General features: G+C 41.2%; 1 protein-coding gene across 1 annotated transcript; it reads left to right on the top strand.

Annotated features, from left to right (window-relative positions):
* Positions 1 to 427: 427 nt before the first annotated feature.
* On the top strand, positions 428 to 15,962 carry LURAP1 (leucine rich adaptor protein 1). The gene is made up of 2 exons (XM_081947754.1): positions 428 to 1,604; positions 13,852 to 15,962. The coding sequence occupies exons 1-2, from the start codon at positions 1,401 to 1,403 to the stop codon at positions 14,563 to 14,565; spliced, it is 918 nt and encodes a 305-aa protein (XP_081803880.1). The 5' UTR covers positions 428 to 1,400; the 3' UTR covers positions 14,566 to 15,962.
* The last annotated feature ends 928 nt before the right edge of the window (positions 15,963 to 16,890 follow it).

Genomic DNA, 16,890 nt, shown 5'->3' with positions numbered 1-16,890 from the left:
TACAGATAGTCCTTGGCTTATGACCCCAATCGAGCCCAAAATTTATGTTGCTAAGTGAGACATTTTTAAAGTGAGCTTTGCCCCATTTTACAACATTTCTAGTCACAGTTGTTAAGTGGATCACTGCAGTTAAGTTAGTAGTAACCTGATGGTTCAGTGAACGTGGCTTCCCCATTGACTTTCCTTCTGAGAAGGCCGCAAAAGCTGTTCACATGATTCCAGGACACTGCAACTGTCATAAATATGAACAAGAATTTTGATCACTCTCTCTCCTTATTTTTGCAGCTAGCACAGTATTTGGTGACATCCAATGTCATCTGTGAAGTACAACTGCAAATTGAATCATTCCAATACAGCAGGGGTGTCCAAACTTGGGAACTTTAAGACTTGTGGACTTCAACTCCCAGGATTCCCCAGCCCCTGCTGTATGTTGAATACCATGAAAATCGTTAGCTTTTATTCACGGTGATGCTCAGTTTATATAAAAAAACGCCCTGAGCTCCAAAAAGCAGCATAAAAAATAGGCAGGCATAAAAATACAGTAATAATAGAAAAGGCAAATGTAGGTCAAAGGAGGCAAGGAAAAGCCTGTAAAATTAAACTGAGGAGCCGAAACTGGGAGCCTTTGGGAGCCATCCTTCGAAATCTGGCAAGACTGGATTCCATTTGCGGGTGTTTGTTGATTCCGCCTGCTCTCCGTTCAGGAAATAAGGTACGGCGGAATGGGCTTCTCCGAGGGGGATTACGGTAGCTGAGCTCCCGTCTCGGCGGCTGGCTCCTCCGCATTGTGTTTCCTATCCCGGGCAGGTAGGGGAGGCTGGGAAGAGGAGCCGCGCCGGTGAGGGCCGAGGGGGGGGGGCAGCCCCGCTAGGGAAGAAGAAGAAGGAGGAGGAGGCAGGCGGACTTTGCCGTTTGCTGCTGCAATCCCGGGACGGGACAGATCTCGCTTGGCGACGCTCCCGCGGCCCCCTGGAACTTTTGCCAGGCATTGGCGCTGCCTGCTCGGATGACGCAGCCAACTCATCCCGGGTTGAATGCCGGCCGCTTCCAGCACCCCTAGAAGGAAGGGGAATCCAAGGGCGGCGACGGGGAGGGAGGGAGGGAGGGAGGAAAGAAAGGTCCGGCTGGACCAGGCAAAGCACAGCTGAAAGGGGAGAAGCCCCGCTTGGGATGAGGAGCCGGCAGGGAGCCGAGAGATCGGCCGAGGCCCTCGGAGAGGCTCCGATTTATAAGGGTGCTGCCTGCGGAACTCCCGCCCACACGCCCAAAGCTTCTGGGAGGGACTCTTTGCCAGGCCGAGTCTTCAGCTCAAAAGCCCAGCTGGAAGGTTGGGGAAAGGAGCGCCCGCTTCCAGCTGCCGAGACAGATCCAGCCTCTCGCTTTAACGCCCCTTTCCCGGGATGGAGGTTCCGGGCGGCGGCGCGGAGCTCCCCCTGCCTCCGGACGGGCTGAAGGATTTGGAGATGAAACTCGGGCAGAAGCCTCCGGACGGGCTGATCAGGTGGCTGCGGGGGGACCCCACGGCTCACCTGCTTCGGAACAGCCCGAATCGGGGGCCACGCCAAGGGCTGGGGGAGAAGATCAAGGCTCTGAAGCTGGAACTGGTGAGTGACGGAATCCCCCTCCCCATTTCCGCGCGGAAAAATAGGATCCCCCCTTTGCACCCCACTTTTTTTCCTTCCCCCCTTTTCTTGCTTCTGGAAGGAAGAAAAGGCAAAGCTCTTGTTCCTCCAAGCTCCCTCCTCATTCATTTCCCTTCCCTTTTCATTCCCAACCTCCCCTGGCCTTCCTGTGCTAGGAACAGCTGATTTGGCATAAAGAATCCTTCACTATGAATGGGTAGATTTGGTTTCTGTTACACAACTAAGTCCATTGAGTTTTCTTTTCCAATCTACGCAAAATGCCTTGGTTTTTAGATGAAGCAAACTTAGCCCCACTGGCTGGATTGAAGGTTTTTGTTGTTGAGTGAATTTGGGATTTTCCTCGGACACCTTCCCCTGATGGTCCCTGCTGAACCTGATCATTAATGCCCATCCTGGAGCCTGGAGCCTTAGCCCTGCTCTCTTATCTTTCACTTGTTGGTTCAGAGAACAAATTGCTCAGTCCAGTTTGCCTACCTTTCTATAGGCTATCAATTTATTGGGTGCCCCCCCCCCTATTTCTCAACTCCTAGTCCCAAGCACTGCCTCTCCATCTCCACCCAATGATGGGCAACTCTGCACACATTTGTCCCATTTGTTCCAGTTCAGCTTCCTTCCCAGCATTCAAAATCAGATTTATCATCAGATTTTTGAATACGACAGGCACTTCCACTCTTGGCTGGAAAGGAAGAATACGTCTGTGCTAGATGCTTGCTCTACGATGTTATTGATTAGTTCATTCTGTTCTCTAGCTCTCAATGTAAGCTGTTTAATGCTTAATCCATTATACATCTGGTTGCGAGGCTACCATTGCCCAGCCCAGTCCGCTTCAAATACTGGATTGAAATGGAAATATGTGGTGCCCAATTTCAGATGCTAGAGACATTGGTCCAAGTCTGGTTTCACAGTTAAGAAAGTGCGTCTCTGAAAGTCTGCACAGTTCTAGTGATGCAGTTGGCTTTTCAATGGGATTCTGCAAAGTATTCCATTGAAGTAATAAGGGACCAAATCTTCTCTTCAGTTTAATGGACACCCACACATGCACGCACGCACACAAATACACACACAAAGTATTACATACGTGGTGTTCTTAATTAGCCCAATTCAGGTAATGGATAGACTGGATCTAAGAAACATTCAGTGTGCTTGAAGTAATCATAAAATGATTTTAGTGTGTCCAGCTTGAATTTACTTGGCACCTGGAACTAAACTAAACAGGCACTAGGTAAGAGCCAGTCAAGTTCAATTCTAGGTAGCTTCATGTCTGCAAGCGTATCTTGTCCTTTAATATTTTTTTTCTTCAATTGTAAAACAACTCTGACTATGGAAATAATTTGTTATTCTGTTTGACATTTTTTTTTTAAACTTCTCACGTTAGTCTATTGCCCTGATTGCCTTTCATCTGAGTACTAATCAAGTCCAAACCTGCTTAACTGTTTTGAGGATCAGCTAAGCAGGGTTACAGCTCGTTATTATTATGATTGTTTTTAATCATGCAAATTACATCATTGCAGATTTATTATAATTGAACCTTAGGGCAAGGGAGATTCAAATAGGAGAATGTACACATTTCTTAGAGCCAGTTTGGTGTAGTGGTTAAGGCATCAAGTTAGAAATCGTGACGTTTTGAGTTCTAGTCCATCATTAGGCAAACAATGGCAAACCACTTCTGGTAATCCTTGCCAAGAAAGTTGCAAGAACTTGTCCAGGGAAGCTACAAGAATTGGTCATGAAAAGGGAAAAATATATTTATTAGTTTGTTTTATTACCAGCCACAGTCAAATGATTCTCAGAGGCTTACAGGTTCATCTATTACATACAAAATATATGTAATACAACATTATTAACACACATTAACTTGGAAAAATGTGTCTGTAGTAAAATATTATTTAAAAAACAATAGACACAAAACAGATATACACGTTTCTCTTTTTTATTTTCCTTTCATTGCTTCTATTGTTAACGTGTAAGATATCCAGAGGTGTCTGGAAGTTGAGCATGCTCTAAATCAAATGAAATCAATAATTTAAATAACTTTGCAGTGTGTCATCCAGGTGTAATTTACATTGCAGCCCATTTATACGAGAGTAAATCCCTGTGAACTCATGTCAATATATACATGATCGGGTTGTTAATCTATTGAGATATCCATAAAAATGGAAAATATTGTCACGTAAAATTTCAAGTTGACTAGTCTTCAGGTTACTTCTGATCTTTCTTTTTTTTTTTAAATTTAGGAACCGAATATCCCAATCAGCATTGTAATAAGTAGCTGGGCCTCAACACTAATTGAATCCCCATTTTTTAAAACCATCTTTCATATGAAACTTGGCATCTAAGTATTACTTTTCCATCTCAACACAAAACAGAGAATGAGAGAAAATGGTTTTGTCCCGAGATCGTTTCTCTAGGCAGAAAACAGAATGCAATGAAACAGGCCTCCATTCTCCACACACAGGCTGGCTATTTGCCTGAGGGAGACATCTGCTCCCCAGCATGAAAATACTCATAAGGTTTCTTAGCAAGAGGGGTGTTGTTTTGATTTTTCAAACTGAGGATATTTTCATCCATCATGTACTTTGTTTCCATCACGAACTTCTTCATTTACGAGGATGCTGAGAAACGTGGAAGGAAAACAGTTGGGATGGATTAAGTTACAAGCTGCATTGCCACAAATGGCTGATTTAGGAGATTGATTTTCATTTGGTGAATCAGACTGTTTTCACTGTGTGCATGTACATGCAAAAACAGAACCACATGTCCTTGAATTGCCAGCAGAGCAAGTCTAACTTGATTGCCTCCAATTCCTTAATCTGGTGCAAAGTTCTATGTCCATTTTGGAGCCGTACAGGTAGTCCTCCACTTACAACAGCTCATTTAGTGACCGTTCAAAGTTACAACATCCCTAAAAAAAGGGACATGGCCATTTTTCACACTTAAAACCGTTGCAGCCTCCCCATGGTCACATGATCAAAATTAGGATGCTTGCCAACGGACTCATATTTATGATGGTTGCAGTGTCCAGGGGTCATGGGACCACCTTTTGAGACCTTCTGACAAATAAAGTCAATGGGGAAACCAGTTTCACTTAACAACCATGTTACTAATTTACCAGCTGCAGTGATTCACTTAACAACTGGAGCAAGAAAAGCCATAAAATGGGCCAAAACTCACTTAACAAATATTTCACTTAGCAACTGAAATTTAGGACTCAATTGTGGTGGTAAGTTGAGAATTACCTGCAGTTCTCATCTGAGAATTATATCTTAATTATAAATCCAGGAAAAGTAGTTTTCTTACTAGAGATTGTTGTCAAAATGATTTACTGTATTTTTCGGAGTATAAGTCGCACAGAGTATAAGATGCACCAAGATTTTGAAGAGGCAAATTAAAAAAAAAGTTTTTGCACTCTGCAGACCTCCCAAAAACGCCCTGTTTTTTGCAAAAACTGGTCCATTTTTTGTCAAAAAAAGGGCATGAATAGCCTTTAGGAGGCTTATAGAGTGCTCCTGAAGGCGGGGGGGGGGTGGTGGTGGTGCAAAAACGAGCAAAAATCAGCCCATTTTTTTGCTCATTTCTGCCCAGCTCCCCAGCCCCCAGAAGCACTCTGGAAGCCTCCTAAAGGCTATGCACGGCCATTTTTGCAAAGGGGGCAGGGTTTTAGGAGGCCAAAAATGATGTATTCAGGGTATAAGACGCACCCAGATTTCCATCCCTCTTTTTTGAGGGAAAATGGTGCATTTTATACTCCGAAAAATACGGTAGGTAGAAGTAGTATTGAACTTTGGTAGTATTGCAGTGACGCAGTGGTTAAAATGGGGTACTGCAGGCTACTTCTACTGATCACTGGCTGCCAGCAGTTTGGCAGATCGAATCTCACCAGGCTTAAGGTTGACTCAGCCTTCCATCCTTCTGAGGTCGGTAAAATGAGGACCCAGATTGTTAGGAGCAATATACTGACTCTGTAAACCACTTAGAGAGGGCTGTAAAGCACTCTGAAGCGGTATATAAATCTTAAGTGCAATTGCTATAGCTACTTCCTGGGAAGGCCATTATTTCCTGGGAGGTCAGCTTTCCTACTGAGGCTGGTATAGTTAATTCTCCCTGACCCTCTGGGTTTCAAAAGGTGCCTTCTTAACCAAGATGAATTAAGAAAAACTCCTACTTCCTTTTCCAGCCAATGTTAGCTGGCTATGCATGCTTTTTCCAAAGCTTTTGTCCCTGGTGTGCTAGCTCTCTAAATGCCAGTCAGCATGGCCAACAGATAAAATGTCAAAATGTAACTTGAGGTGAGGGTAATTCATCCTGTTAGATATCATTTTGAACCATCTGATACAGAGAAGTATGTGTAATGTGTTTTGAAGTACTTCTTATCTTGTTTGGGACACTTGCTCCAGGCTTCAGCACGTAGTTGTTCCTGCTAATCTAGTATGTACTTGGAAGTCCAGTTACTATTTGGGAAATAGCAGGGCTGCAGGCTAGTCTGGGAAGCTGAAAAATACCCTTAAAGGAAACATTGGCACACCATTTCCATATTGTTTCCAAGACAATTTCATGGATGAGCATTACTCAAAGATTTTATCTTTTTTTCTGAGTAAAAATGTCCTAGAAAATATATTCAGTGAAATACACGAGGAAGCCTTTCTGATGGTGGCATCTAGGTTCCAAAATCCCTTTCTAAAAGCTTTTTGAAAGTTTGTGAAGCAGATCTTTATCTTTGGTTGGAATACATTTGATCTGGATTGAAAATTGTTGCATCGTTTCATCTAATGTTTAACTTTCTCTATGCTTTTAATTGGCATTTTCTCTTGGTTGTATTCTGTAATTTTCTGCTGCTCTTCTGAATCGTTTATTATCAAAGTAAATTTAATTCTCTGGTTTGGTGTTTTGTTTGTTAGCTACCTACTGGTTTACATGCTTTAAATGCCATGTTATGTGATGAAACTAAATAAACACAGAGTAAAGTACTAGGATTATAATTCTTAAGTGACTAAAAGAACTATTTGTAATTGAAGCAAGCCTGGGCTAGAAGAAAATGAAATCATAGGATAGTTTTCATGAACATTGTTGTGGGGATGGGATTCTTTGTAGGATCTGTATTTAAAATTTTCTGGGTCAGATGTGTGCAAAACAAAATATAAAGATCCACAGCCCTTTTTATTAACTGCATTCTGTCAAGCTTACTTTTTGGGGTGGGCTGTTGGGGGTTTGCAGGGGTTCAGGAGAACCTCTAGCTAAGATTGTGTGCAATTTGGAGAACCCCCAAATCCTACTCCTGGCTGGCCCCGCCCACCACGCTCCTCCCAGGAGTCCCCACACAGCCTGTTTTGAGTGCAGGGAAGTGGAAGGAGTGCGCGGTGGCTTGAGGAGGGCAAAAAACGGGCCTACCAGAAATATGGGAAGGCATCCAGAGGGCCTCCGGAGCCTGGGGAGGCCGTTTTCACCCTCCCGGAGGCTCGAAAAAAGCCTCCGGGGCCCAGGGAGGGCAACCCCCCCCCCGCTGTGGTGCAGGAGGCCGACTAGGCCACCCAGAAACTGGACAGTGAAGCCCTTGCTAAAATTTTTGAGACCCACCCCTGTTTATCATCCCTCTTTTCATTGGCGATTGCTGTAATTCAGCATAGATATTGTTTTGATTGATGACTGGGTGGCCTTGGCACATAAATCTCAGATAATCACTATGCTATTGGAATTATTTAGCAGCATTTTAGTTCAAAAGTAAGACTGCAAATGTGCACAATATGCCCATCAATGTAGAGATTATTTTCTGTACTCTGGGGTAGTAATTAAATAACAATGAAAACAGTTGAGAGTTTAATCAGGAAGGTCCTGAGGGATTTTAAAAGTATCATCTAATGCATTGTCATACAGTGCACTCTATCTATAGCTGCAATATTAGCTCCAACATAGAGTAAAACATTAGACCAGTATTTCTCAATCTCAGCAAATTAAGGTGCATGGAATTCTTGGAGTTGAAGTCCGTGCATCTTAAAGTTGCTGAGGTTGAGAAAAATGTATTAGATAAAGATCAGAGATTTGGGCTAATTTTTATGGCTTTCCCCTCTACTTTTCTCCTGTTTTGGAGAAAATGGGAGGAGAAAATGTTATAATTGTGATTGCAAAATCCTGAAGGATTTGTAATTGAATTTTAACATTCATATGCCATCCTTTACAGTAAAACCAAGTTTTTCCAGATGGGTTGTGATACATAATAATTACAAGATTAAAAGAAAAACCCTTAGAGTAATAATTCAAATACACAGAAAGTGACACGTTAATTAAAGTATAAAGGAAGCATCAGCCAGAAGATTTAAAAATGTCTATGCGGTAGATATATTTGTAAATTACAAAGGCCTGGGAGAATAAAAATCCTTTTGCCTGAGACTGAACAGACAATGCAATTGGTATAGGCATCTTTCACTGTGAGGGAGTCAAGTGTCTATGCAACTATTTTAACACTTATTTATTAATAGATATATACTAGGTAGTCCTCAACCTACAACCACAGTTGAGCCCAAACTTTCTGTTGCTAAGCAAGACACTGGTTAAGGAGTTTGGCCCCATTTGACAACTTTTCTTGCCACAGTGGTTGAGTGAATCACCGTTAGGTTAAAAATACAGTTGTTAAATGAACCTTGCTTTCCCATTGACTTTGCCTGTTAAAAAAAACCCCACAAAAGATGATCACATGACCCCGGGACATTGCAACCATCATAAATACATACCAGTTGCCAAGTATCCGAATTTTGATCACGTAACCACTGGACTGCTGCAATAGTCATAAGTGTGAAAATTGTCATAAGTCACTTTTTTCAGTACTGTTGCACTAAATCAGGGGTGTCCAAACTTGGGAACTTTAAGACTTGTGGACTTCAACTCCCAGAATTCCCCAGCCAGCCAGCCTGGCTGGGGAATTCTGGGAGTTGAAGTCCACAAGTCTTAAAGTTCCCAAGTTTGGACACCCCTGCACTAAATGAATGGTTTGTAGGTTGAGGATTACCTGTATATCTTACCTTTATTTTGTGCAGCTTATATAATGCTCTGCTTCCTGTTCTCCCCTCAGCAACAAGGCAAGTTGTGGGCTGAGAGACATCCAGCTGGCTTTCCTGCCTTGATAGGACTAAAACTTTAATTTTAACTATAACTTTAGCCGGCACTTTAACTATTGGCTCTATTACTGAAGAGACCCATTTCAGATCAGTAGCTGCATCTCCCATTGGAAAGATCCTTATTATTGTAGCAAATCTTCATCTGGAATGTGTAGACTGTGGATAAGGAGACCTTTAGACACCTATACTTTATAAGCATTAATATGTAATGGATGGAAACTAATCAAGAAGAGAAGCAACTTAGAACTGAGGAGAAACTTCCTGACAGTTAGAACAATTAATCAGTGGAACAGCTTGCCTCCAGAAGTTGTGAATGCTCCAACACTGGAAGTCTTCAAGAAGATGTTGGATAGCCATTTGTCTGAAACGGTATAGGGCAGTGATGACTAATCTTTTTGTCGAGGCATGGCAAAAGCGGGAGGGAGTGGGGGGGTCTCACATGCATGTGGCCACACCTATAATGCACTAGCCTCCCCCCATGCATGTGCGCACAACTCCCCCTCCCCCCCGGCATATGTGCATAGGCCTAACTGAAGCATGAAGCGGGAGGCATGTTGGGCTATTTTTTGCCCTCCACATGCTTCAGGAAAGCCTCCTGAAGCCTGGGAAGGGCGAAAAACGCCCCAACACGCAAACCGGAAGTTCGGGAATGCCTCCTAAAGCCTCTGCAGGGTGAAAAAAGGCCAAAAACCAAGGCCGAAAATCAGCTGGTCAGTGCGCACATGCATGCTGGAACTGACAGGGCAACGCCTTGCGTGCCCTTGGAAATGGCTCCGTGTGCCACCTGTGGCATGTGTGCTTTAGGTTTGCCATCACAGGTATTGGGTTTCCTGCCTGAGCAGTGGATTGGACTAGAATTCCAAGGTCCCTTCCAACTCTCCTATCCTATCCTATCCTAGCCTAGCCCCGTCCTTTGTTCTATGAATACCCTTCCATAAATTCTTGATATTTAAGGCTGAAATAATACATATTTTAAAATAAAGCCTTTTTGTTTTGAAAGCAAATTTAAATCTACAAAAAGGAACCATTGAAAAAGTCAGCAGCTGTCCAGTGAAATGAATCCTGTGATTTGTTCTTGGAGCATTCTATAGAATTAATCTCATTTCCAAAGTGGGAGTATTTCCAGAGGAATTTTCGTTCCTCATTAACCTGAGGTGGATTTATGAGCATGGTTAATCAACCACACCTCACTCTTAATGAGTCATTTTCCTACTGTGCTTTTCCAGATGTTTTGCACTATAATTCACAGGAGCCTCAGGTAATATGACCTACAGTCGGATATATTGGATGTGTTTTTGATTGGGTATCTGTTCTAGCAGATGTACCATTAAAATATATTGCTAAGTTTATAAGGTTTAGATAGGCATATAGACATTACCAACAAATATAGGTGCTGTTGGCACTGTATTTTCTTTGAATTTTTTAACAATAAAGAGATTGTTTTGAAAGCTACAAATAACAATTAAGATGGAATTCAGAGCCTTTCCTCTTCCCTTCCCTCCAAGTTATCCATCCAGTTGCCGATAAAACAATTCATTCCACTCTTTGGGAATTGCTGCAACATGTTAGTCACAGCTCTTGAACAAACACCAGGTGTTTGCTTTTGTTCAAAAATAGGACCATAGCCTTGTGCAACTGGATTCGTGTCCTATTTGTTCTCAAGTCTTTTCCTGATGTTTTGAAAGGGTTTCTGGACAAATATTTCCGTAGATGCAATTCCTCCATTTGTTCATTCATGTTTCTTCTTTCTAAGGTCAAGTTGCACAACTAAAATGTAGAGATTATTAATTGTGAATACTAATCTGCTACTGTGGAATATTCAGTTCAAAGACAACTATGGAGAATTATCAAAGGAAAATAAGTGTATTTTTCTTCAGTTCCTTTAAAAGCACACCTAGCACCATTCCACCTCAATAAAAGCAGGTCAAGATCCTGGATCGAATCTGATTCTTCCCATCCCTTTTTTCATATTAACAAAGGGTGCTGAATTAGTTGCTTTGGTTTCAAGAAAAAGAAGTGGCAAATGTGGAATATATAAGGCTGACATGATTTTCACATCGCAATCACTATCCCAAAGGTAGTTTTTCAAGAGGCAACTGGACTGTCCTGTTTTTCATTTTGCTTCTCATCCAAGAGGCTTCTTCAGCTCTTGAAATGGAACGTCTTCAAAGAAAAACCAGAAAGTCCAGTTGCCTCTTGAAAAAGCTCTTTTGGGACAACCATGACCTGGATGACCGAGAATCTCCATAGACAATTACAATTGTTATTGGAAACATTAGTGTGAGACTGGTGTGAGATGATTGTAAGCAGCCATCTTTTGCAGGTGATAAATTGTCATTTAGGTCAAGAATTCTATAAACAGACATTTTATAAGTAAAGATCCCTCTATATCAGAGGTGTCAAACTCAAGGTGCAGGGCTAAGATCCGGCCTGCCGGGTACTTAGATCTGGCCTGCAGACTGCCCTGGAAACAGTGAAGGACTGGTCCGTGGTGCTTCTGCCATTGAACACGGCCATTTTCGCTGGCAGAGGATTGTAGGAGACCGTGGCAGCTGAAAATGGAGCTTAGGAACCTGTTTTTGCTGGCAGAGTGCTCAGGCCACCACAGGCACCCCCAACACGAGTGATGTTGAGCTGGCCACGCCCACCTTGGCCACACCCTCCCCAGTCCCCTGAGGTCAAACACAACCCTGATGCAGCCGTCAATGAAATTGAGTTTGATACCCCTGCTATATATCATGCTTTGCTGGAATAACCTATGAAGCCACCCTCAATCTGTGTCTTCTAGTGTTCCCACTTCCCATGGGTTGCTCTTCTTAACCTATAGGCAAAGTCATTCCTTTTGGTTAATTTTTACCCATGTATTTTTGGAACTGTTCCCCTCTGTCCATGGTGCTCACATCTGTCATCTACTAGTTCAACATTATCTAGTCCAGCTGGAATCATTTACCAATACTGTTTTCTTTGAATCACGGATAATAAATCAAGTTTCTCTAAACAAGTTTTGTGCTAGCTTTTCAAGAACTTTGCCTCTCTTCTGCCTTTTGTGACTGCATCTCCTATTCTTGCAGGGCAACATTCAAGAGTAAACAGACCGAACACTTTGGCAGCTCCAATTTGCTTGAAGTTGATTCATATAGCCAAGCAGCTGTTTCACAATCAAATAATGTTGGATTATTCTCTTTGTTAGGTGCTGTTTGCCCTTGCTACTCGGTACATAAAAACTTTAAATCTTTACCATGTCACTGCTCAGCACAAAAGCTCGTAGTAATTGGGGAAAATGCCAGATTCTGAAAAATAAACAGGTAGAGACAGATGGTGCTTTTCATATGGTTTCATAGGGTCTTATACGACTAGTTGTATTAATGAATTTGCTTATGGAGGTAAAATTGCAAGAAGACCTAATGGCAAATCCAGTAGTAAAACAGATTAAAATATAATATTTTTAATGATTGGAAATGCCTTCTCCTTGTTGATTCATTGATTCAGCCTTTCCCAGCTAGATGCCTCTACAAGTGCCGGTGGTAAAGCTTCCAAAATTTGTCCTTAGTTTATATTTTTGTACTGTACTAGAGTGGATAGAAGGCTAGAATTCCTGCTATTTTGCCACATGTGGTAGACATTTCCAAACTAGCGTTGGATTTTAACTGGGCATCAATTATAATATAGCATATCTGGTAGCATATCTGATGGGAAAATTGGAGTTTTCATCCTAAATCCCAGAAAATTACAACACCCAAGTGCAATGGTCCAAACATACTACATTATAAATCATACAAGAGCATTTACATTAGAATAGGATGTACATTAATCCAGTGTCAATTACTAGGTGGTAGTCGAAAATCAGCAGTCATGTCCCTACTGGACAATTTATTATGAGGATGGAGTTTTCCATATTATCAGTGAGTATACTTTTGATTTTGAAGATAATGTATTTTCATGGCTTGACCACACATAATGTAGTTTTTAAATATTTCAAAGTTCAAAATATTTATACATAATTTAGTAGTTGTGCAATTCCATAATGGTAAATGTTTAGGGCTTTCATTTCAGAGAATGAGGAAATAAATTCTAGTTTTGCTCAAGAGAAAGCCTATGACTAACTATATAGTTTTGCATTTATGTACATGACAACCACTATCAATTTATTCTATTATTCTTTCTCCCATTATTCAACATTTTGTGGAAATATATATCACTGACATCAGGATTGGGAAACCTTTTCAATCCTTGGGAATACAGGTAGTCCCGACTTATGACCATAATTGAGCCCAAAATTTATGTTGCTAAATGAGAAATTTGTTAAGTGAGTTTTGCCCCATTTTATGACTTCTCTTGCCAAAGTTGTTAAGTGAACAACTGCAGTTGTTAGGTTCAGAACACGGTTGTTAAGTGAATGTGATTTCCTCATTGCTCATCAGGTCACAAAAGGAGATCACATGACCCTGGGACACTGCAAGCGTCATAACTATGAGCCAGTTGTCAAGCATCTGTATGTAAATCACATGACCATGGGAATGCTGTAATGGTCATATGCGTGAAAAACGGTCATAGGTCACTTTTTTCAGTGCTGTTGTAGCTTTGAATGGTCACTAAATGAACTGTTAGAAGTCAAGGACTATCTTTATTAAGCAAGAATGGCCAAGACTACCAACAGATTCTTCCTTTTTCTCTAATTGATGCACAATCCTTTCCATTTCACTCAACTCAGTGGGAGTATTCATGTGTATTGGAGCAGGATTATTAATATGTTGCCTTAGAATGGATGTGGTATTGTTTGGCATATGAAAACATCCTGAGCCCATTTAGATGTGAAAAATTGTCCCTTAGATACATTTCTGTAATTGATGTGGTTTGTGTTGAGAAATATTTGGCCTTTAACTATTATGGTCTACAGCACGGGTGTCAAACTCGTCACATCATGTTGCCATTACTTGATATTGTGCAATGTTTTCCCCATTCACGGAGCTGGGGTGGGCATGGCCTGTGTGTGATGTATCCAGCCCACAGTTTGACACCCCTGGTCTACAGTAGTTCCAATTTACCTTGAAGATCTTCCATCCAGCATATGATCTGATTATATCTTCTTCTTTCATCCACAGGCCTATCTAAGAGCAATAGATATCAAGATCCTCCATCAACTGGTAGCTGTGAATGATGGAATAGAAGCTGTCAAGTGGTTTCTTGAGGAAAAAGGGATGCTGACCAGCCGCTGTAGCAGCCTTACCAGCAGTCAATACAGCTTGGTAGAAAGCCAAGATACGTCCCGACGAGGCAGCTGGAATAGTCTTCAGGATCCCAATGACAAACTGGATAGTATATCTATTGGCAGCTATTTGGACACCCTCGCTGATGATATGGATGAATATGGACAAAGTTCTTCTGTGGAACCCATAATGTCACCTACCTTAGGTAGACCTCTAGGCAGAAGTGAATTAGAAAGATCGAAGGCAGATCTAGAGAGAATCTTTCTTGCAAAGATGGACAAAGAGCAAGACAAAAGCAAAACGTATCCTGAATGGGCCTCTAGTTTAGCTAAGAGCCAAGGTTTTAACAAACCCAGTGCACCAGTCCAGCTGTCACCACCAATGGCTAATGGAATCTTGGGTAGACAAGTTCCTAAGCTAGTGCAGAGCCTTGAGGAAAAATTTATCTCAGCAGCTGCTGACCAACCAAGCAAAGAGAGTGTAGCAGTAAAGGCCTTCAGGAAGAGCAAAATGGATTCAGAAAATTGCAAGCTCGATAACAGGAAGCACCTGGAATATGATGGCCAATGGCAGTGGGCTGAGTCTCAAGAAGATGTGACATTTTTGTAGCATCCATGACTGGCTGGATTAACATAAAGAGATTCCAGACTTTATGCACTAGTCTTTTTGCACCTTGGACTGCCAGCTGTGCTCTCTTTGTCTGAATGTCTTTTGGTTTGATCAGAACTGTTGAGACATATTGGCTGATGAACAGAACATAAGTGTATTAGCCAGATGGCATTCATCTTCTAAGATCTTAAACCTTTCCCAAGAATGAGGGCATATAAAAATACTGTACACCTTTATTTTAAAGCCTTTGGCCTACCAATGCTGCACTTTTGTGCCACAGTTCTAGTTTCTATGTGAGTGGAGGTGGGTGGGCGTAGGCTCATAAGCTGGACTTTCAGGTTTTTAGCAAAGCTGTTCACTTGAGTAGCACTCAATCCTATTGCATGTAACCCATACTCCCCTAGGAATAACTGGTTTTTTAATGAAAGAAGCCAGAGACAAATCTTTGATACTACAATTATTTTAATCAATGTTATTATTGTTATTATTATTATTAATGTCATAGGAAATACTGCTTCTTCATTTGCTTGATATTTGAATTGCCACTTAGGTTTAAGAAAGGAATGTAGAATTCTGCAGAAGAAACCCACACATTCATTTACTACACTCAACAGACTGAATATGTCCTTCATTCTGGTAACCATGAGAACCAGCCTTCCACCTGAACCTGAAGCTGAGCAAAATAGTGGGGGAGTCTGTTGGTTTAATGAGTCTTGAAAATCCTTGAAGGGCCGAGGCTTAAGCATTGTGCTGCACTTTTAAATGACTGCAAGTAACACAAAAGTGCAGCAAATATATAGGGATAAGGGATAACCTCTCACACACTTTTATGTTAGGCTTGGAAAATAACTGAGATTTTTGTGTTATACTTTGGAGGCAAATTAGGTCCCTTGGGTAAGCCTTTGCCTCTTGAGTTGGAAGTGGGGATGGAAAGAGGAATCATTGCATTAGAATGCAAAAGTGCCCTGACTGGTTGTTTCCTATAACCATAATATTGGCAAACCAACATTCATGGGACCCAAGCCAAAACAGCTGTATGTGCTTTCAAATTTTGAGTTTCAATGTCATAATTCTAAATGCCAGCTCTACACTGGCTTTAAAAAATATAAATATAAATTTATAGTAAACTGAGATATGATAATCTCATTTTGCCCAATATCTCTCTCCCCAGGTTAAAGTCATATCTCCTGAAAAAGGTAATAGAATTGCTGGGTGAAATTTCTTTATTGGAAGCCGATATTATTTTGCTGTGTTTCTCAGAAAAGTCAGACTTTCTGCCCCATGGAAAAAATATAGAGGGAGTAGGAAAACATGGACGGTTTATGAATAACTTTCCTTTCTTAATAAATTCCAGTGAATTTGTTGTGATTTCATAATAAAATACTCAACAATTCTAATTTTGATGGAGATAATATTGCTTGTGTGTGATGGATTAACAAGATGATACAGACCATGTTTTAACTCTTTTCTTATGTGTCCATGTGTGTATATTAAAGGGGAGGTTTGTGGAGTGGGGGAGGGGAAATTAAGTTTTTTAAAATTTACTTAGAATTAAGACTCAGTCCAGGAGAATACTGAAAAAGTCTTAAAACGTTCGTATCAGTTTATCCCAGATAAAAAAAAAGATAAATGAGGAAAATACATACACAAACCCTATACTTAACAATACAAAGAATATTGTGGCTCAAGAAACAATTGCTCCACTTTCTTTTTAATTGGCCCATAAAAATGCAATGAATTTATTATACTAAATGACTAGGGGCCTTGCAATAAACTATGTTCACAATTAAAGTTGTAATTAACATGTTTAGGGAAGGGAGGATCAGGAAAGAAAGCAATGCTCACTAAAATTGTAACGTGGAATCACATGTTGTGGTTTTAAATACTTCCAATTCCACCCAAATATGCTTTTTCAGGAGGCAGCTGGGTTTTCTTGTTTTTTTCTTTTGAAGACATTTCGATTCTCACCCAAGAAGCTTCTTCAGTTCTGACCGGCTGATGGAGTGGAAGGAGTTATATTCCTAGCAGACAGCTGGTCATTTGCCTTCTTCTAGAGAGTCGTTGAGGCCACTTGGAGGTTTATCTGTGTCCTCAGGGTCACTTGAGTATTGCAAATGGATGTGGAGCCTTCTTGGCTGCAGGATGTTTTCTGCCCTCTGTCCCTTCCCTATTGAAGACAGGGCCAGGCTGTTGGGAATGAGTCAGTATGTCTGCATCTCAAACTGATATTCCACCTCACCCAAAGCTATTACAGGATTTTTAGGTTGTTTAAAAATTATTCAACCTTTTTTCAAGCTAGAAGCATCTTTTATGAATATGCAGTTT

Source organism: Natrix helvetica (genome assembly GCF_964273705.1).
Source record: "Natrix helvetica genome assembly, chromosome: 3".
NCBI classification, from domain to species: domain Eukaryota; kingdom Metazoa; phylum Chordata; class Lepidosauria; order Squamata; family Natricidae; genus Natrix; species Natrix helvetica.
The sequence above is the reverse complement of the archived record's forward strand: the minus strand, read 5'-3'. Positions and strand labels throughout refer to the sequence as shown.